This window comes from Macaca thibetana, chromosome 8 (assembly GCF_024542745.1).
Source record: "Macaca thibetana thibetana isolate TM-01 chromosome 8, ASM2454274v1, whole genome shotgun sequence".
Classification (NCBI taxonomy): domain Eukaryota; kingdom Metazoa; phylum Chordata; class Mammalia; order Primates; family Cercopithecidae; genus Macaca; species Macaca thibetana.
The window spans coordinates 37,863,872-37,887,672 of record NC_065585.1 but is presented as its reverse complement, the minus strand read 5'-3'; the positions used below and the strand labels follow the sequence as shown (position 1 = coordinate 37,887,672).

The 23,801-nt window shown below is 36.8% G+C and overlaps 1 protein-coding gene across 2 annotated transcripts in view; it reads right to left on the bottom strand.

Annotated features, from left to right (window-relative positions):
- ANGPT1 (angiopoietin 1) overlaps positions 1-23,801 on the bottom strand; it is a 250,076-nt gene that overhangs the window by 73,367 nt on the left and 152,908 nt on the right. For both annotated transcript variants that reach the window (XM_050802168.1, XM_050802167.1), the window contains exons 2-3: positions 23,548-23,703; positions 12,542-12,663 (exon numbers count right to left, since the gene is read on the bottom strand). In XM_050802168.1, coding sequence (XP_050658125.1) covers positions 12,542-12,663; positions 23,548-23,703 — 278 coding nt within the window. The remainder of the gene's footprint in view (positions 1-12,541; positions 12,664-23,547; positions 23,704-23,801) is intronic.

The window sequence follows — 23,801 nt, the reverse complement described above, 5'->3', positions numbered from 1 at the left end:
AAATCTTCCAACACCAGGTACTGGGGGACAAATTGTAACATCTGATTGTCCTTTACACAGATTAAGAAGTGTGGGCCCAAGGGTTAAATGGCATAAAAGACTATGAGGGAATGGAGAGAAGTCCATGTGGCAGAAGCTGTGCCATCCTGGCAGATGTCAGAAACCTTGCGGATGGGGTGAATATGGCAGAGCATGTTAGATAGTGATGATGATGTCAATCATACTAGTCATGATACCTCTCATTTATGACACGGTTGCTGTGTGTCAGGTACTGTTTTTGTTTTTTTGTTTTTGAGATGGAGTCTTGCTCTGTCGTCCAGGCTGGAGTGCAGTGGCGTGATCTCCACTCACTGCAAATTCCGCCTCCCAGGTTCACGCCATTCTCCTGCCTCAGCTTCCAGAGTAGCTGGGACTACAGGCACCCACCACCACGCCTGGCTGATTCTTTGTATTTTTAGTAGCGACAGGATTTCGCCGTGTTAGCCAGTATAGTCTCGATCTCCTGACCTCGTGATCCGCCCGCCTCTGCCTCCCAAAGTGCTGGGATTACAGGCGTGAGCCACCGCACCCAGCCGGTGTCAGGTACTGTTTTAAGTAGTTGTTATGAGTTCAATTATGGCCTGCCCATGTTTGCCCCCAAACAACAACAACAACAAAATTGTGTTGAAGTCCCAACCTCTAGGAACTAAAGAATGTGGACTTATTTAGAAACAGAGTCGTTGCAAATGTAATTAGTTAAGATGAGGTCATCCTGGAGGAGGATGAGCTTCTAATCCACTATGGTTGGTATCCTTATAAAAAGGGAAAATGTTGAGAGACAGATCAGATGTGCGCGCAGGGGAAAGGTTATGTAAAGATTGGAGTAATGCTGCCTCAAGCCAAGAACTACCGGCAGGTGGGAGAGAGGCCTGGAACGGGAGCCTTCCCTAGCACCTTCAGAGGGAGCCTAGCTCTGCAGGCACCTTGATCCTTGATCTGGGACTTTCAGTCTTCAGAATATTCAGAGAATATATTTCCATTGTTTAAAAGAAGAGGAAGAAGAAAAAGAAGTGTGGTCAGAACTACTCCTGGGCATTCCAAATCTTTGCCAACAAACTTGTACTCCAAGAATATGGCAGGAAAGCTGCCTGTGAAGTCAAGACCAAAAAAAAATACCTGGAGGCTTCTAAGACTGTACTAATTTATAATACCTTTAGTAGTGTGCACAGATTCACACAGGAAAGTTTCTCATTGAGACCCATTAGCAGAAACTGTGTGACTTCTGCAGCAGAAGAAAAGTCCCATTTCTTTTTTGAATTGCTTTCATTCTACCGACACCAAGAAAGGAACCCTGCCTTGTACTGATCATAAAGTAAACCCAATTTAGATAGAGTTTGAGTACAGTAATATAGGGAAACTGTGATGATCACTTATTTTTTTTTAAATTCTTTTGGAAATGAAAAACTTAGGCAAGGAAAGCAGCTGAAGATGAAAAACAACATCTGTAAGGGGTAGGTATGAATCATCTTCTTTTACCATATATTTTTTCTTTGCTACTAACTTTTTGTTGGAGAAGTTCGTGGTAAAACACAAACAACAAAAAACTTCTCCATTGTCTTTATTGGTTAAAAGTTTCATCCCACCTACTGGTTAAGTGATTAGTGTACTTGCTGTAGGCGTCAAAGGAGATCTTCTCTGTGCCCAATTAATTTTTGGCCTTCAGAACTGAGAATTAACCACAACCAGTGTCTTAGCTCATTCCCTGTTTACTTTTTATTTACTTTTCTTGCTACTCCTGGGGTAATGATCAGAGGCAAGATGCCCATAATTTAGAGTTGCTAACTTATAAGAAAATTGTCTTTTAAATTCATAGGCATTATAGTCTACTAGTGAGAAAACTTAGCATTACCTATTAAACTGACAAGCATGTATATATCAAAATTTGAAAGTTATAGTCACATAATACTGGATAAAATTTCTGAATTGCCATTTTGTCCTTGAAATAAGATGAGCACTGGCCTTTCAGTTTTCCTAATCAGTAGGTAACATTTTTGTTTGGAAAATATCATGTTATAGTTATAGTTTGTATTTATTAGTTGCTAAGTGCCAATAATTCTGTAAAATATAAAATGACACTATTCCTACTGTAAGGTTTATTTTTAGAGAATAAAAACCTCAAATGAAAATGCAGAAGCTATAAGAAACTTCTGTTTCAAACACAATACTTTTTAAAAAAATTTTTGCATCAGTGTTTTTCTACTGTTTATTTTTGATGCATTCCTTGTTCAAGAGGACATATGCGCAGAGATGGCTACTATCTGAGATGCCAGTAAGGGAGGTGGGCTTGTTTCATTTGTTTTGTTTTTCAGGATCATTTGGAAAGAGCTGAGGATGGAAAGTTGATCAGAGAAATCCTGGTAACAAAGGAAACAATTCTGAACCCTGGCTTATGGAAAAGATCTGCTTTTCTGAGTAAAAGGAATAGATAATATGTATAATATATAATATAACGTACATTAGCATGTTAGACAGAACATTAATTTTCATAATTCATCAAACAACCTTTAATGCTCCCTTACTAGAAGGTATCAGAAGATACCAATTTAGTTTGGTATCTTAGAATAGACAGTACATGCAACATGAAAAAGAGACTGTCCATGAAACTAAGAAGCCTAATCTACATCACAGACATTCCAAAGGATTTGGAAACCCAAGTAATATGCATAACAACTACAAGCAAATTGGAAACATATTACTTTGTTTCTCTAATGGCTGGTCTTACCAGTTAATTATCTCTTCTCCTCATTTTCTCATCACATTTCTTCACTCGGAGTGCCCTTAATAACATTTGTACTTCAGTAATTATCTACTAACTTTATTTATTAGGGACATTTTTCATATTAATGACAACTTTTTAGACTTCTTCAGGCAAGAGTGATCTCTTCTTGACCCTTCCATTTCTTTTGACTACATTCATCCCTTTTTTCATCTTCTCTTCATATTTGGCTTCCAAAAGACTGCTCTCTTCTCTTTGATTCCTCCCATCTATTGGCTAGTATCTACTTTGGAAGTCAGCCCTTCCTTGCCATTACTTCCAAAATGGTTTCAATGCAAACCTCACTTGCCAGAAAACTCTATATACCATCTCTACTTATTATCTTATTCTTGTAACACACCATTGTAGTTATGTTACATTTTAAAACCTTTACCTCCTTTGATTCTTAAAGCAATATAGTAACATAGACTGAACAGATGTTACACACCCTCACGAATAGGTACGAATCAAATGTTTTCTTCAAAATCATGCAGATATTAAGTGCCAGAATCAGGATAAAAAGCCATGTCTTCTAAGTTGTTAGACAGGAAATCTACTCAAGACATCACACTGCTGTCTCAATGAACATCCTATAGTCTCATCTCTTTAACTTAATACACTGTAATCTCTTCCTATTTCTTTTATTCATCATGTTATACCAGGAACCAAGGCACTACCTTCACATCTCTTTGGTATTTGCTGCTTTCTATTTAGTTATTCTGGGAGCTTATCTTTCACAATATTTGAACCTGTTTATCTTTCCCACATATAAAAACAGAATTACTTTGTCAAGCCAATTTTTAACATCTGGACTAGAATTTTCTTAAATACTACCCTGTCTTAACACCTCTTCCATTACAGTTATTTGTTAATTTTAATTTTATTTTTAATATGCTACTCGTATTTCATTTTGTACCCTGAAGCCTATCATTGATTCTTCATTATTTTCCTTATCCAGGTCCGTTGGGAGGGACTACTTCAGCCAGCATGGAGATCTTTATATAGAGAGGTTGATCTGAAGGACAACATTGCAGCCCCAGTGTCCTAAAGTTAGGTAGTCAAAGTAGTCAGATTTTCCCTAATTACAGTCTCAGCTGCACGTTTAGCTTAGGTTTGCATTTTAAACACAAAACCTGGATGGTAACTGAACACCAGTGCACTGTTGCCTAGAGCATATTCAGTATATTTTTTCAAGCAAAATAAGAATTTCATTATTAAGATTTAGGGAAGCCTATATTAAACAAACAGTTTTTATTAGGATGCATCTTTTAGGATTAGGGTTCCATGGAACAACGCTTTATGAAACCATGCACCTAAATCTATGCAAATTGAGCTAGAAATCCAAGGAGAGAGTTTCTCACAGAGGTCTCAGGACTTCCTGTTTCCCATCTTTCTGGAAACACTTTGAGAAGAGACATGCATAGAATTCTGGCACTTAGCTTCTATTTGAGGCAGAGGTGCACTTTAATGAATAAAATAAACAAAATAATCTGTGCCCTGAACTTTAGTAAAAGGTTCTAAATGAGTGTACACAAAGTCCTATTTGAAGTTTTTGGTAGACTGCCCCATACCCCTATTTTACACTGCCTTCTCCAACATCTTATTGGAAATATTTCAAATCATTGAACATATCTTGAAACTTTCACAGAAAATGTTTCCCACAATAGAGTTCTTAACATAGCAGCCAATGAATTCACAGTGGTGACAGTTGCCTAAGCTCTATGAGTGTAAATATAGCTCTTCAAACAAGGAGGAAGATGTTGAAAATATAGAAACCTCATTTTTATCTGTCTGAACCTACTTACAGATGTTTCAGTATTTTCCACTATTTTCAATATGTATAGTGTCAACATGTGTTGCAAATATGGGTTTGTAAAGAGTGATTTTTCTCCCCATTTAAATACACACAGATTTAGTTCAGGTTAAATTTATACTTTACATGTCTAATTGGAACACAATACGTTTTCTCTCAATGTTTGAAATCATATTTGTTTGGAAATTCAAATTTGGAGCAAAAGCATATACTATAAGTAAATATTAACAAATGAATGTAAAGTTTGGGGTGAAGAAGAATAAGCTAAATGTGTTATAGAAACCAGCATCTAAGAAGAAAAAAGATTGATACATTTCATAACACAGAGATGTAATGCTTCCATTAAAAAATAAGTTGAACAATAAACAATAAACTAGAGAAACTTTTGTAACATATATTACAAAGTTTTACTATCCATTAAAGAGCTCATATGAGTTAACTTAAAAAAGGATAAACAATATAATAGAAAAAATGTTAAACATACATAAATAGGCAAGTATGTAGTCATAGAAAAAGAAATCTAGTCACAGAATAAATGCAAATGGTTAATACACATAAAAACATGCACAACTTAACTTCTCAAGGAGCCTAGATTAATTAGATTGGCTAGCAAAGTTTTGGGAAATTAGAAAGCCCCAGCACTCTTAGGGAGAAGGTAAAATTTGAAGATAACTTGTGAATATCTATATAAAATTTAAATCATCACCTCAACAATTATAGTCTCGATAAATTATATATTTATTAACATAATACTTATAATAGGTTATAAATTATAGTGGATCTATAAAAATAGATTGCTACTCATTCTTGAAAATAAATGAGGTATATCTGTATATGGTTATATGCATAATATATATACAAATTATTATAAAATAAACAGTAGAAAAAACCCAACGCTAAAATAATCTATACATATACGCACATGTCATATAAACAAGTACGTGTGTATGTGTGCAATTACGTATAAGTGTATGTCTGTGTAAACACACACATAAATAGGCACTCTATATACACACATATGTTAGTATGTTTATAGAAAACATCTGGAAGAGTAAGCACTGAACTTAATCTCTTAATGATGATTCTCTGCTAGCAGGTGGTATGGTGTAGGGGTGTGGAATTAGGGGAAATTTGACTTACAACTGTATATGCATGTATATAATTTAACATACATGTATATACATCATGTTTGTCTTACTTGTTTTTATTTATCACAGAAATGGAAGAAACAGTCATAAGTCTAGAATGGCCTGTGCAAATGCTATCTAGAAATTTTAAAGGTGGGCTGAATTAGTGAACCTCAGAGTATACAATAGTAACATTGAGTGCCATGCAATGGGCTTTTGGCAATGCAGAATAGTGGTGTAAACACAATCTGTATTTTATTCATGTTAAAAACAATAAATGGAATAACAATATTAATGTGAACAATATGATTTGTCTTTTCCACTAAAAGTATTTTTATTAGTTGTGTGTGTGTGTGAGTCTTTGTGTGTGTGAGTTTCTGTGTGCGTGTGGATAAATGGCATTTGTTGGGTTAGAGCTATTGGGACATTTCCCAGTTCCTTATTCATTTAACATTCAAAATGCATTTAATACTAAATAGGCTTATGTGTAGAAAATTGTGCCCAGGAGCAGGAAGACAATGAAAATAAAACACATTCTCTGTGTCCTAGAAGGTCACAGCCTAATAATATGGATATAGATAAATAAACATGCACACACACAAACATACATATATTATAATGTGATCAGCTAAGTGAAATTATGGGGAGAAAACAGGTACCGTGCTATCACATAGGTTGTAATGAGCAAATCTATCTGGTAGAGCCAGAGATGGATTGTTAGAGAAGCTGACACATGCGATGAGTTTCCAAGGATGAAGAGAAATTTGTGAGTTGAATAAGGAATGTCAGGCAAACATCAGATATGTCTGAAATAACATCATGTGTTCAGTGCCATACTAACAACTAACATGATTAAACACTGCTGCTCATGTCAGGCACTGTTCTCAGAGATTTATACACATTAATTCAACCTTCACATTAACTTCATACAGTACAATTATTGTCATTGTTATGTTGCAAATCAGGAAACCAAAACACACAGAATCTATGTAAGCTGCACAAAGTCACACAAATAATATGTGACTGAGTCGATTATCCCAGGAATCAAGGAAAAGTGAAACCAGGCAGTCTGGCCTCAGAGCCCAAGCTCTTAACTATTAGGGTGTGTCCTCTAAAAAATAAGATTATTGGAAGTAAGTTGCAAAGGTAAGATTGTAGTGATCATGGACTGTATCCTGTGCTAAAGAACTTGAACTTTCTTCTATCAGTTATAGAGAATCGTCATGTTCTTGAGAGAGAAAAATAGTCTGACTTGCATTTTAAAAAGAAGACTTTGGCACAGCTTCTGGATAAGGACTAGAGTGGCACATAGCTTAAAACACAGAGGTCATTGCAATGGCCTAGACAAGAATTCATGGCAGCTTGACCTATGACATAGTCAGTGGGAATGGAAAGGATGGGATGGATCAGAAAAATATTTAGAAGATGCAATTGATAGCATCAACAGTGAGTGGTGAGTTGTGGGGAATTAGGGAAAGAGAAGAATTAAGATGATCCTTAGATTTCCAATTTGATCAGAATTGTATTTCATGCCAAGATACTATGGTTATTATAATTTAAAAAAAAGGAAAATGTTATATGCTATTAAATATTATTTTAAAAATTAATAGGGGAAAAAAGGTAACATTCTAGTCTGTAGGTGTTCTATTTACAAGAAAAAGACTAGAATAATATAAATTCAAAAAGTCACCTTTTTTATCCTTGTTATAAACAACTAACATAATTCAGCCTAGCTTAATGTTAGAAGTTAGCAAGTTACTTTAGCATTTTGTAAATAACTTATTAAATGAAAGATAGCTTTAATTTAAAATACTATGATTTCACTTTTTATTTCTTTAGGATTATTAAATATCAAACATCAATACTGTATTTTATTAGAATAATTAGTAAGGCATAATTTGGTATCTTGAAGTTGCACATGCTTCAATCACTTACAATTAATTAACTTAATAACTTCCCATAACTCCAGCTAGAAGATAGATGAGCATGTCAAATAAGTTCAGTGAATTCCCAAGGTAAAATAAATAGTTTATATCTTCTGCTCTAATATTAGAAGGACTAAATAATGACCTATATAGTGACAGGCCAAAAACAACTGGTCTACCCCTTTCTTCAAATGAATATTTGTTTGTTTTAAGAGAATAACTTGACAACTACATCAATCATACTTGAGTCCTCATCATGTTGCAAAAATATTTTTATAATAATTAAGGCAGAGAATCATCATGAACTTGAACCCTAATTTTGCCACATCCTTAGCTGTTTGGTCATAAGCAACTTACTTGATTTCTGTGAGCCTCGGGGCTTTTTTATGTGTAAAATAGAAATAATAATACATACTTTGCAGGATTGGTTGGAGGATTGGAAATAGTAAGTTAAAGCACCTGGCACAGAGGTTTGCTTGTAGTAGTAGCTGGGTGGCAGCTAGTATTGCTCAAACTATGTAGGAATGGCCATCGTATGTCTCGTTTCAGTTCACTCTGAATGGTCTTACTGAAGACTTCCTTAATCTTCCCTCTGCATATTCAGCACAATCAAGAAAGCCCATGTACTCCGTCTTTGTATACATGGAGTGTTGATTTCCCTTCCTGTATACCCTGGTGAGGCAGAAGGGCTCCTTCTGTAATATTCTTTTGCCTGACTGTGTTTCCACCTTGCAAAATGTTGGGGTTAAGTCAGAGATGGGCAGGTGCTGGGAAAACTGGCCATTGACCAAACCTTTTGACTAACAGTCCCAGTCTCATATTTGGTTCAACTGAAAGAAACTGCATTAGGTCATCATAACCTGTACATCTCTTTTCCACTGTTTTAGAAAGCAGTAGGAAACATACTGGAGGAAACTAGTGAAAGTTTACATTTTGTGTCCTACTTTGTGCTCATATCACTCCCTTTGTGGGGAAGGTAAAATATTAATGTTTTGCATTTACTTAGGTCCTTGGTTATGTAATTCCAATTATATGGGTGAGTTACAGATTCCTTACTCCCAAGAATTATTTCTTTGAGGTAAGAAACAAAACCAGGTTTTAAGATTCGGGTAGCATCCAACAAAATAAAAACATATTGCCTAAAGAGAACAAACTGGAAGCTTTTTAGAATGACTCCCTCTGGACTGTTAGGAAAACAAACAGCAGAGCAAATGTTGCTAATCCTGTTTCTGCTTTGTGCTTCTGGCCATGTAGGGGATAGAGAAGTCAATCTAATGAGGCCAAAAATCCGTTTCCAATCCTACAAGTGATGCATTTAATTTGTCAGGATGTAAATCAGCAGGACCTCTCAGCATGTTTGTGTAGTATAATCCTAACCATAAAATAGTCCTCCTCATTTTGCCAAAGTGGTGGTGGACCTTCCTAAGGGCCAGCTCACTGACTTGGCGGCTGAAGCCCCATCTTACTCAAAGCTGGTAAGTCCCACACCCAGCCACAACCCCTGACATTCCTTGGGGAGGAAGCAAAGCTTAATTTAGATAATCCCCCCTGCAAAGTGTATTAGCTGATCCAAACCAGACCTGACCAACTAAAGGCATGTTGTTGCTGCATTTCAGAGATGCCTTAATGTAGAAATAGCTTCTTGATGCATTTGGAGGATTAAGATTCATATAAGGAATAACTAGTGATAATCGATAAACTATTTTTTTAAAAAAAACATAAACAGCTTCATGCTTGACTTTGAACCTCTCTCCACTTAAATAGGAGGAGCACATTTCTTTGTTGCAACAGAAATTGCCTGGCAGAGCTCCTCTAATTCCATTGCACATATGAAAATACACAATAACAATAAACAGAATAGGGAAAGTATGCTATGTATCACAAATGGGTATTTTTTATTTGTATAAAGAAAAACACTTATCTTTTTTTTAAGTTGTTTGTGGAAGACTATGTCTAATTTAAGAACAAATGTTCTGCCAACACTCCATCACACACATTAGGCCCTTAGACAAGAAGATAGACAGATAACTATAGAGATACAGCAATACCAGGAGGTATAGCATTTGATAGAAAAATACCCCAGAACCACATGTAAGATAATGCCATACTTGAGGGTTCCACTGTCAAAAAAGAAAGAGATGTGGAATGCAAGTAAAAGATGCATGCAAGTTTTTGTCTGTATGAGCACAGAACTCAATTTCCAATTAAAACCTACATCTCTGAATTTGTAGTAAAAAACCTGTATTACTAGAGAAAGAAATAGCGATAATCCTGAAAAAGTTAACATCAGCAATAAATGATGTGATTTACAGATGTAAGAAAACCTGAGTTTTCTGTTGAAATTAGAATTTAATGACGGGGGAACAGTTCATCAGCAGAAGGCACAAATATGTCTGGGATCAGAAGTCAGATTCCTTTGAGATTCTGAAGTGCATGGAGAAGCCCCTTCTACCTGACCCAGAGTGGAGCTCTTTTGAGACCTTGCACCCTAACTCACTTTTAATGATAGAGCAGAGAGAGCAACTTTTAAGCAGTTTGCCTTTAAAATATAATATTTCATAGTGAAAATTCTATAGTAGGAAATGATACCAGATGCTGCATAAAAACCATGATGGGAAGACAAGAAAATCTGAAATGGTCCAGAATTAAGGTAGAAAGGATACATTTTTAAGAAAGAGAGAAAGAGAAGGGAAACGAAAGAAGGAAGGAAGCAAGGAAGGAAGGAAGGAAGGAAGGAAGGAAGGAAGGAAGGAAGGAAGGAAAAATGTGAGAAGGAGGGAAGGAAAGCGAAAGAGACAGAGTACCTGAGTACAAGTGGTGCATAAAGATGGCATTTGTTTTTGCAGTTAGGGAGGAGACTTTTCAGGCCTCCCAGTTTATATTACGGTATCATGACAACTCAAGGGTCAGATACAGACAAAGACATAATATGCAAATCAGTAGGGAAGAACTAAAGAACGTAAATTCATGCGGGCAACTCTTTCAGAAATAAATCAGGCGGTAACATAACTACTGAGAGATAGATTCAAATGACCTTAGGTTATACTAGTAAAATGAAATACACAGTTACTAAGAATATTAGAGAATATTTTATTAATGTAAAATGGTATCTATCTCCAAAGAAGTCGGACTTCCAGACTGTGTGTAAGGCATGACAGAACTTTTTGTGAAAATAATATTTATATATAACATGAAGCAAAATAGCCAACTCTTTCTGTATGATAAAGCTGTGGTTTTTAATTTTCCTGTGTGGTTTTTTTTTGTCCTTATCCTATAATAAATGTGCTATTTGTATAATTATAAAAGCAAACAACAACTCAGAAAAATAAGGGGAAATTGTCATTGTTTTACTTATCCATGATTCCTGGACAAAGTGTTCACAAATAGCATTTTGAAATATGACTGTAAATGTGGTTCACTTTTGGTGACAAAATTAAACCATAAAGGGGTGATCCTAGATTAACGGATGGTTAAAGTAAAGTATACTTGTTACATACATGTATAAGTCTGGTTACTGTGAAATTGCAGGGTAATAAATGGTATATTTCAACAGGATTGTTAACTCTAGAACATTTAATCATGCAATCAGGGCCAAGTCCTGTCAGGTTTCTTTGTAGTTATACAGTTAACCCCATGTCACAGTGCAAGGATAAATAAACGTAACACTTAGAAATACAAGTCATGCAGCATGAGTGATCCCTTTCAGATTCTAAACCAACAGCCAGGTTTATATTTTTCATGCAGAAGTTTAATTGTAATTGTTGACATTATGCTCTATTTTTAGCATGAATTTGGGAAATTCTTTTAGTTTGTAGATAGTATGAAGAGGCCATGTGTTATAATAGAAATATGAGGACTAGCAGCAAAGACACCTAAATTACATTCCAATTTCTGCCACTAGCAAGCTGTATGACCCTGGACAAGTCACTCCCTTCCACTGAGTCTCTGTTCCCTCACTTGTAAAGAACAGAACTAGCAGTCCTCTTAGGTGCCTTCCTGGTGTGGAATATAAAGGGAACTCTAGTGCCACCAATTCAATGGCATTTAACCAGTTTCTATCAATACAGTGGCCTTTACCTCAATATTATGCATAGGAACTGAACCTTCGTCAAGTTATCCAGATACCCAGAAGAAATTTCAATTTAATGCAAGAAACTTGTCCTAAGGAAGTCAATGTTTTGAATTGTTCATCATCAATGTTAATGACTTCAAAATAATAGTCTTTCACTGTCCCAGCTCTCAAGATGTCTAAGTTCCAATTCAATCAACTGAAATGATTCATAATTTGTAAAACAAGATGGTGTGATAACATCTATAAAGCTAAACAAAGACATTTACTATGTCCAAAGTAAATAGCTATAAATGAAAACTAAAAACCCAAACCCTTGATCAGCTTTATAGGTAAATTATTTTCTAGAAAAAATATACATTTTCCTTCTCTCTAGTGCTATATTTCTGAATTCAGCAACTCTGTAGCTTTGTAAAAGCCTAAGAATTGGGGGGGTTGAGCAGGAATTTAAGAGGCTCTATTCTCTGTTGTTACAGGTTTTGATTATGCTGAAAAATGTCAATATTTTGTCACTGAATTTAGTCATAGAATCAAATTTTTGTAGATATGGTGAGATTTGAACTACTAACCATTAGAGAAATTAATGTTAAAAGTTATAAAAAGCAAATATTTCAGGAGTATCAGCAACAGTATTATTACTGACATACTAGCTATATTTACCTTAAGCTCTCCTTTCTTTCTATATTAATATTAATTTGGCTCTATATTTCATTTTTTAAACCACCTCAACCGTATTTGTTTAAGAGTTGGCAGAGAGGTGAAGGATATAAATAAGTACACACAGAAACATTTTTGGAATAAAGCAATCCTCACCTGTTTTTTTCATGAATCTTCAAGATTTCATTTGTCTGTTGAAGAAGTTGCTTCTCTAGCTTGTAGGTTGATAATGAATTCTCCAGCAGCTGTATCTCAAGTCGAGAAGTTTGATTTAGTACCTTAAGATAAAAGATGAAAATATTTCAAACTTCAATCACAAATCAATGCACTTTTTAAAGTTTTATTTTGTCTTTAAATAATATCTCTTCAAGAATAATTAAACAAATGGTTTACATTCTACCAACTAATGTTTTACATGCCTTTCAGATATTATTTTGGTTTGAGATTGAAATTGCAATTTAGGACATTTGTGTCCTAAAACCCTAGGATATTCTCCTGTGCTAGTTGCTTCATATAGCTTATCTCCAATATCTGTAAGTGCAAGGTTGGTATTAAGTACAAGGTCTTAGATGTTGTGGATAATTAAGAGTAACAGGCATGTAAAAGATACCTGTCTTGATGTATCACCTGACAAAAAACAATTAGAAATGTGCAAAAATCTCTTGACATAGTTTAGAAAAACTCATTATCACACATTTACAGAATGCCTATCACACTAGGTCATGCTAGCCCTTCTGGATATCATGACCACCTGTTGAAGGAGAAATTGTTATCATCACTTTACAAATGAGAAACCTGAGCTTCAGAGAGAAGCCCAAGTTCACACAGGAGACAAGGGAAGAGTGGGGTTTCAAACCCAGGTAGTTTTATTCTGATTCTGCTGCTCTGCAAAGAAAATTAAGGAGAGGGTGAGTCAAACCATTCTGAGGAAACGAAATGACCCAGAACCCAGATTGTATGAGAGACAGATTGTTCTCATCCTTTCAACTTCACTACTACTACTCTGGTGGTCCTCTAGAAACTGTGAAGGCTCAATTCATCTTGAATCACAATGACCCATGTGTCTAGCTGGGCCTTCTTATGACGTAAGTCTGTGAGCTGTGCACCCAAACCTATCATTCTCCAAGCAAAGAATGTACACTCCAGTCCTAGCAGATGCCTTCAAACTGTGTCAATGCCCTGTTCCTGACTGTGTCTTGTCCCTCTCTCTCTTTCTACCTTAAAGGAGGTATAAAAGGAAATAAAGAAGATAAATTAATTTAAAAAGCTCCTCACATTATTTGAAACATTTTTAAACTACCACATCTTTCCTAAAACTACTTATTTAAAAGGACCTGGAAATATTTCTGTCAGGTCAGTATCAATGTAAATTTCTTCTACAAACGATGCCATTACAGCCGTCCTCCTCTGTAGCATCTCTAAATCTAGGATTATATCAGATGCACACAGAAAGTCTGTTCAACATGTACCAACAGGGCCGGGTGTGGTGGCTCATGCCTGTACTCCCAACACTTTGGGAGGCTGTAGCAGGTGGCTTGCTTGAGCTCAGGAGTTCAAGACCAGCCTGGGCAACATGGCAAAACCCCATCTCTACAAAAACATACAAAAATTAACTGGGCATGGTGGTGCGTGCCTGTAGTCCCAGCTACTTGGGAGACTGAGGCAGGAGGATCACTTGAACCTGGCAGGCAGAGTTTGCAGTGAGCCATAATTATGCCACTCTACTATAGCCTGGGTGACAGAGTGAAACCCTATCTCAAAATAAAATATAAAATAAAATAAAAAGGAAAATACACCTATAGGCCCTGGGCTTGACTTGGGCTATGGGAGTTTGCAGGAGCAGGGGATATATCTGAAGGGAGCAAGGCAGGAACTAGCCTGAGGTGAGAGAGGCAAATGCCTCAGTTGCAAAACTTAAAGGGGTGCCAGAAATCCCAGTAGTCAAGATAAGTAATATTTTAATGTAACATTTTTAAAATTTTACAATTAATGCAAGAAATTGACATTTAACAGAATATCAATTTAAAATAAAGACAGCATCTGATTCTGCACATGTCTGATTTGGTCTGAGGTGGTCTCTAGCCCTGCAAGGGGTGGAACAGGAGGGCGAGGAGGGGATGGGGCAGAGAATGGTGAGATGGAGCATTTATACTCTAAAAAAGTTTACACTGCTATGACTCATGTATACAGTCATTAGTAAGGATCTGAAAGCCAGTCTAAAATGTACTGCTACTAATTATATCATGTTTGTGAAGGGTTTCAGTGTTTTAAGAAACGTTCTTTTCTATTTTGTATTATTTCATTTCAAAACAAACAGAGTTTGAAGGTAGAGTTGAGAGTAGCTCAGAGGGGATACATGGTAGAGAATATAAATTTTGGAGATAAACAAGATACAACTTTCAACTATTAAACATATTATTGTCCAAGTATGATTTTATTTTTTATTGAATGACAATTTATAAAATAATGAAATAGGGAATGAAACACTTGTATGTTTTGGTGACATTTAGAACAGTGCTTGGCACAGAGACAACACTCAGTATTTGTTTATGGATACTCAATATTTGTTTATGAGGTACATTATCTCACTAAATCAAGCATATCATATGTAGTTAAATAAAATCGATTTTCTTTCTTATTCACTATACTCTCTGATCACACTTCCTGACATTCTCAGACACCAAAATTTTTAATTTCCAGAAGGCAGTAAGTATTCTCCTCCATGTCCATTGAGAACAAAATGGAACCATTCATAATTGAAAATGAAGCTGCCCATATCTCAGTCTGGAGACCACTACAGTTCCCAGTTTGTCTTCCTGCTCCTACTTGCCCCAGCTCAAGTCCATTTTTCACACAGCAACCAGAGGGATCTTTTTGAACACATACAACAGATCATGCAATCTCCTTTGCAACATGCTAATGGCTTCCTTTTGCAATTAGAATGAATTCCAAAGTCCTCAGCCTGGCCTGAAAAGACCCATGTGATCAGAACCCTGTTCACTTCTTGTTTATCATGCTCTAGCCACATAGTCTTCTTTCTGCCACCTTGGTCAAGTTCATTCCAATCTTGGAAGCTTTGCACTTGCAGTTTCCTCTGCTTGGCATGCCCACCGCTTCCCAGATGCATGGCTGATTTCTTCTCATCATCTTAGTCTCTTTCTGGCCACCTTCTTTATAGTAATACCTTCCTCACCCTTCATCACATCATCTTATTTAATTTTCTTTACAGAATCATCCCTGTTGAAAACTATCACATCTGTTCACTCATTTGCTGTCTTTCTGCCCCTCGTAGGATGTCAGTTTCACAGAGGCAGGAAGGCTCATCTGGAGTCCCCTAAGCCTCCAGACCCCTCTGGGGTCCAGCACACTGCAGTGCTCATAGCTGAGTTAGATGACATTCTGGACAATGGACAGTGAGCTGTCTTTCAGGCTTGGGTCATGGTCACAGAAAGGGTAACAGGGCCTACATGAATATCAAGTTAGACTTCAGTGATGACAGTCTAAATCTAGAGCAGCATCTGAATATGGGAAAAGGAAGGGGTACAATATCAGAAGTCCAGGCTAAATGCCAATCTAAAGATCAGGGCAGTTTAGAATACAAATACCAATCCCTCCTCTTGTTTCCCCATCCCCTTGACCCTATTGCTGCTTTATTTCAACTCTCTCCACTGACGTATTAAACTAGGTCTGAAGTGGGCAGCCAAGAGAATTGCATAGCAAACTATGATAAATTGACCACTTTCTTGCCATGCGTCTATGGAATTTGCTGCTTAGCAATAATCGAAGTGTTCCATTAAAATGACAAAAGATATTTCCTTCTTAGCCTAAACACATTCCAAAAGCACATCTTTGGGGGAAAAAAGGAAAATTTTTAAATAAAGAAGAAGAAAGAAAAGGAGTAAAGCATATGTGAAACATGCCCCTCAAGGAACAATTTCAAAGATTAAATTTTCCAAAATATACCTAAGAGTAAGAGAGACATAAAACCTGAAATTGAGGATTTATGGGCCATAGAATTTTAGTTCTTTCGTTTAAAAAAAAAAAAGTAAACATTTAAAAATAAAAAGTATTAGTTTCCCAGAGAAAGTGAGCCGGAAAATTTCACCCAGCTCTCTTTAATACTTTCAAGAGTGCTTCTGATACTTTAAATTAATATTAATGCTAAAAGTCAGAGACTGAGGTAGAAAGAAAAATCTGTTTTTTTAGAGACAGTGTCTCACTCTGTTGCCCAGGCTGGAGTGCAGTGGCATGACCATACTCACTGTAGCCTCTTGGGTTCTGGTGAGGTGTGCCCAGCAATTTTTTACATATATGTTTTTTTGTAAAGACAGGGCTCTGCCATGTTGCCCAGGCTGGTCTTGAACTCCTGGGTTCAAGCAATCTGCCCACCTCAGCCTCCTAACATGCTGGGATTATAGGCATGAGCCAGTGTACCTGGCCAAAAATCTCTTTCAATGACTCATTAGCTTTGAAATAGGCCCTGTTTTCGGAGTTATGTTTCCTTTTGCTTTAGTTATTTTTTTTCCAAAGAAAAATCCGTAACATAAAGTATGATGCCTTGGCAATTAATTCTAACAGAAGAATGAAGGTTGATACATGCAGAAGGAATGATAGAGTTAGAAAATCAGCATTTTGCAAAATGATTGAAGTAATTTACTTGGTTACTAATGGGCAATGTGATAAAGTATTACCCTACAGGTTATCTGTTAATGTCCTAGGGAAAAGTGAACTATTGAGATGCGGTGATATGGAGGTTATGACCCTAACCAAGTTAAAGAACAGCATGACTAAGGGAGTAGCAATCTGGCGTGTGTGTCTCCTAAAGAGATGCAATAGGAAGTGACCAGTAATTCCACAGAACACCCCTGCCACAATATTCCATTCAATCTGAACAAGTCTTTAGATTCAACTTCCAGTTTAGAGAAACCATAGGGGATTGAAGGGTAAATTAAAGGTCATAATAAAGAAATATTCAGACAAATGCAGAACATGAGATGATTTACAAAACAACCCAGTTTCTTAAGAATGTCAATATCAGGCAAAAAAAAAAAAAAAAGGGGAAGACTGCTTCAAATTTAAATGGACTCTTAAATCTTGAAAAACAAAACTGCTATAAAAGTTTTAGTGGAAAGATGAGAAAATATGAATGTAGAAATTAGATAATCTTAGGGAATTATTGTTCATCTTAGTTGTGATGTAATATATAATATTATATAGCTATTACATAATATTCTCTATATTATATTTAAATATATTTTATTTATAATAGTAATACCCTCATTATATATATATATTTATAATATAATAATATAACCCTACATTATCTTTATAATATAATAACCACCTCATTTGGTTACAGAGTTTGATAGAGATAGTACTTACATTACAGACACAGAATTGTGGGTAGAAATAAATCTCCCAATACAGCTAACGCTCAGTAGAGTCAGAATGCAACCGGATAGTCTATCTCCAGAGTCTGGGTTGTTACCCACAGGCTTATCATGCAGCTGCAAATAAGCAGCTTCCCTCTGGTTAGTGACACCCTCTAGTCCCTAACAACTGCTACCAAAATGCTTTTTTTTTTTTTTTTTTTTTTTTTTTTTTTTTTTTTTTTTAATTTATTTATTATTATTATACTTTAAGTTGTAGGGTACATGTGCATAACGTGCAGGTTTGTTACATATGTATACTTGTGCCATGTTGCTGTGCTGCACCCATCAACTCGTCATTTACATCAGGTATAACTCCCAATGCAATCCCTCCCCCCTCCCCCCTCCCCATGATAGGCCCCGGTGTGTGATGTTCCCCTTCCTGAGTCCGAGTGATCTCATTGTTCAGTTCCCACCTATGAGTGAGAACATGCGGTGTTTGGTTTTCTGTTCTTGTGATAGTTTTTCCATACTCTGGGAAGCATAATAAATTTAGACACCTTCCTTACTCGTGGTGCTAATTTGGGGGCAGGGGCAGGGAGAGAGAGCTGGATGCCATCAGCCGCAACAAGCAGAGGACCTCATGGTTACTTGAAAGAAAGCATCTTGGATGCAGCTGGAATCCAAAATGCTTTCTTTCAAGTAACCATGAGGTCCTCTGCTTGTTGCGGCTGATGGCATCCAGCTCTCTCTCCCTGCCCCTGCCCCCAAATTAGCACCACGAGTAAGGAAGGTGTCTAAATTTATTATGCTTCCCAGAGTATGGAAAAGAAAAATAAACAAAAAAACCCAAAAAACAAAAAACCATTCACTCAATGTTCTTAGTTGGGTCAGACATCTTTGCAGTAGACTGCTTCTGTTCAAAGTCCTCTTCTGATCCATCAGCTATTTGTGGGTGCCTATTACCATCAACACACAAGCCTCAGCATATTGTCCTCAGGCTTGGTGACATTGGGCTGAAACCTGCAGAGATTAAGGGACTAAAACTTAGTTTTATTCACAAGTATTTATTGAGAGCCTATGCACCAGTCCTGTTCTAAATCCTGTCGATAGAGCAGTGAACAAGAACAACAACAACAAAAAAAACCCCGCTTCTTAGGAATTTACATCCTAGTGCAGGAGTTGGTCAGATTTTTCTGTAAAGGCCCAGATAGTAAACATCTTAGGCTTGGTGGGCCAAATAGTCTCTGGTATAACAATTTAGCTGTGCCATTTTAGTGAAATAGCAGCCACAGACAACATATAAATATATGAGTGCAGCTGTGTCCAATAAAACTTTATCTACAAAATAAGATGGCTGGTCAAATTTGACCTGTGGGCCATAGGCTGCTGAGCCCCCTCCTAGTGGCTTATCAAACACTTTTCCTAAACCTTGTAAGAAAATTAATTACAAGATATTTTGCTTAAATGACCCACTAAAAAATTTGTTTCATCATTTCCATTAAACCAAAATTAAAAGTGTATTCAACTGTTTCTCATCAAGACAAAGAGATATAGCAGCTCAACTTTGAGAGCTGCCCTTTGAGTGTAGATATAAGAAGAAATCTGCTTATGCCTAAAGATTCGTGCTCATTGAGCAAACTGTTTCTGAACTGCCTAATACACACACACACACACACACACACACACACACACACACACAAGTATATATATATTTAAAGATAGGGTCTTGCTTTGTCAACCATGCTGGAGTGCAGTGGTGTGATCATAGCTCACTGCAACTTTGAACTTCCTAGGCTCAAGGGATCCTCCAGCCTTAGCCCCCTGAGTAACTAGGCTACAGGCATGCATTACTATGCCTGTCTTTTTTTTTTTTTTAGAGATAGGATCTTGCTATGTTGCCCAGGTTGCTGTCAAACTCCTGGGCTCAAATCATTTTTCCATCTGTCTGTCCCCTACAGTGCTGGGATTTTAGGTGTGGGCCTCCATAACTGGCTTGCCTTATATTTCTAATGAGTGCTATTGAGGTACAAACAGCACATGTGATCATTTGTGATGTCTGAAAGGATGATTAAATGGGATTAAACATGCAGGAAATATATTAGGGGAAATGCCCATGAGGAAAAATTGGGAGGAAGCCAGAGGAGGTTTGGAGAGGCTTCAGACTGGGATGCCGGTCTAACTGCAGGAAAGAGGAGAGGGAAGGAAGAAGAGTTGGGTGGAAGTCTTATCCCTCAAGACAGCCATGCAACAGCTCCAGCAGGCTGATGAAGAGCCCCTAGCCAAAGTCATGTGTCAGTGGACTTGTACAGCTCCCAGGAGTAGGCCTACATATCCCTGCCACAATGAGTGGAAGTGACTGCTGGAAACTGTGGTCTCTGCACCAGCACAGCAATGGATTTCAGGGCACAGCCATTGGTGAGCAGTGGTCAATTATACTTCCCACAGTAGGAGACTGGAAAGGTACATCTTTAAGGCTGTGAGGAAGGGCTCCACAGATCATTAATTTGACTGAAAGTCAAGAAAGAAATGACTTAGAAGTGTTTTACCACATTAACTCAAACTCATGAAGGTAAAGACTGCTTAACTTGTTGCATTCTAATAGGACCCATTAAAACATCTTACATAAGGAAGCACCCAAAGGCAGGAGTGATTGCTCATGTCTGTAATCCAAGCACTTTGGGAGGCCAAGGCAGGTGAATTGCTTGAACCTACGAGGTCGAGACAAGCCTGGGCAACATAGCAAGACCTGGTCTCTACAAAAAATAAAGAAGTTAGCTGAGCATGGTGGCACACACCTGTAGTCCCAGCTGCTCGTGAGGCTGGAGTGGGAGGATCACCTGAAACCCGAAGGTTGAGGCTGCAGTGAGCCCTGATCAGTCACTGCACTCCAGCCTGGGTGACAGAGTGAGACCCTATCTCAAAAAATGATAATAAATGATAATAAGGAAATAAACATAGCATGGTACATCATCTACCTTATAGAATTCATTATTATTATTAAATAGCTAATATATGTAAAATTATTTAGAACTGAGCCAAGCATGGATTATTAGAGGTAAAATTTAAGGCGATTTGTTTGTCTGTTAATTTCCCCCAAAACCAAATTTGCCTGAGAAAGAAGTGAGAAATAGAATGACACTACAGGAAGTGACATGAATAATTCCTCAAACAAACCCCTTCATATTGTACTCTTGGAAAGAGGAACTTGAAAGCAGAGAGATATTGGTACAAACTGATAACAGAGTGAGAAAAACACTGCAAGCCAGACTAAGGGGGAAGGAAAAGGCATGGTAGTGGTTTCTAATCATTGCCACAATGGCCAGCAGTGTTATTCAGGTGTGGTCATTACTGGTATCTTTCCTGATCATGATACTTTTTTGAGCACAGGAGGATCTTAAAATGCTATGGAGTGAACCTGTGGCTTTCCACGTTTTGTTAAGTTGTAAATCTAAAAGGTCAGCAGAAGACTAGAAAGCAATAAGTTAATTATTTTATAACATAATCGTGTGAAAGCTAGGGCACTAAAATGTATTGGAAAGACATTGTCATGAGTTCCTGAAATAAACTGAGGACCTGAAGTCAGTTTTAGGAAAAGCAACCCTTACCAGTGTGAAGCCATGTTAGATGAATATAGGAGGAAAACCATGAGAGCATACCTGGATAGCACAGAAGGATCTACTGGTTTATAAATGCTTACTATAAATGAATAGAGTGTATGGAGGTTAAGAAATAATTCAGATTACTTTTGTAAACTTGGCTCTGAATCAGGATTTGAGTTCACTTGAGTGGTTATGTCTAAGCAGAACATGTCCTGTTGCAATAGTTCAAATAAGTAGCACAAGGGTACACATTTACATATAACAAGTTTGAAGCATCACAACTACAAATAGCATAGGCAATTGGAAGACATGAAAATGAAAGGGAAAAAAACACATAGGCTTCCCTTCTTAAGGCAGGGCATAATTTGAGCCATTGTTGTCCTTTTCTACTTTCCTCTTATTGCTACTCGTGATGGATTTGTGATTTTGGAAATGTTTTCTGGGTTTCCGCTATCTTAAAATTGTTCTCGCTGTATCTAATAAACTTTCCTTGGTCTTTAATAGTAAGTTTTAGCTGCTTCATACAGGGAGTAGTGATTCTTTTTCATTGAATTTTCTGTACCATTTTCAATAAAGTACACATCTTCTGGCCTTAAGGATGTAGAACAATTTATCTCTTAATACTTTACACAGCATGCATCTTAACAGTTTGGAGATTAACATACTAACAATGGGACATTTTTTTCCCCACAATTCCAACTCCTAGGTAGAAAGAGATCAAAAAACAACCCAAGGCACAATGTTTTAGGGGATAAAAAAATTAAACAAGACCCTTCCATGTGTTCTATAAAAGTTATTGTAATAGAAACTTATACAAATTTCAAATATGCAATTAAGTAGGATATATTGTGCATTTGTTTTTGAACATGAGAGTATTTTGTAGGAGAGGGTGAGCATTCTGTTCTAATAAAATAAAATAAATAATACAATCACATTATTTATACCACAAGAAACCAGGGTGCATATATTATCAAACTTACTGTGACAATGAATGATTAGACAAAGTCTGGTAATTTTCAGGGACAATATGTAGTTCCACCCATCTCCCATGTTCATCTGATGCTGATGGGCAGCAAAAAGTATTTTCCAAAGCTCATGTGAATCATTGCTTCAATGTAGTCAATACTTAAGTTCTTATTCAATTAGTTAATTATTAGTGTTACTAATCAAGGGGGATAGAAAAGAAATGAGTACCCTGGAGTTTGAATCCCAGATTTTATACACTAGCTGCATGAATATGAGAAATCACTCAAGCTAGTGACTTCTAGCTAAAAGATCTATCTGCTCTAAGTGATTTTCATAAAAACCATTTGTGCAGGGGAAGTTGCGTTATATAAAATGTTTTATCTGTATCAATTACCATTGCTATTTTTCTTTAAATACCAACCTATCTGTGATGCCAATAACACAAATGAAATAAAATAGAAATCATGTTGCACCTTATTTTTGAATGTATATATTTCAGCTTTCATGTCAGAAATCAACTACGTTGGGATAGAATCATCCCTTGGGTTTCAGAATGGTAACTGGAATAATGATTTTCATGGCTAAAAGGGAGCAAAGAGACAATTAAAAATGACAGTCATCAAAATGATAGTCATCAAAAATGATATTTGCTATTTGCCAGTAAACTATGATGGCGTGTTTGTGACAGTGGTGATGAAAGGGCATCCCTAGTTTTTACTCAGTGCTCAAATAAGTACGTCATTGGCCTTAATAGGTAGATATATGTATATACACACATATTCCTGATAGCTTCATTTGGAATTTTCCTTTCTATCTGCTGAATGCAAAAACCATCTGCAAGTGCCCTTATGGCTACAGCATTACCAGAGACAAAACAAAATAGGTCAAAAATACAAAACAAAGACACCAATCTGACCCAAATAGTTACTTTGTTTGACACATATCATATCACAGTTGGTAGCTGCAGTACTTATTTGAATTTAAACATTGATGAGGTCCTTTGCTGGCCCTGTTTTTGCAAACATATGCAAAGCTAAATATACCAACCCTCATTAGATCAAAAGAAACACGCATAGCATGTCAGGCAGTCATTGTTGTTATTACCAATAAACAAAATGTATGTTTCCCTAATCACAGTGCTGAAATGTGCTCTGTGTTTATGGAGCAAGCTAAAGAAAAAAAATCTTCCTGGTTGAGTCTGTGGACTCTGGCCCTGGGGGTGTACCTGGGTCTCAACATCTGTCAGCTTTCTGGTCTGCTCTGCAGTCTGAGACAGCAGACTGGTTCCTATCTCCAGCATGGTAGCCGTGTGGTTCTGAACTGCATTCTGCTGTATCTGGGCCATCTCCGACTTCATATTTTCCACAATGTAATTCTCAAGCTGCAAGAGATAAAGGACAAAACATCACATTATAAGCAAAGCCTCCCAGTTGGGGCCTGTAATATTTACAATGACAAAACAAGACACAGCTGGCAAAT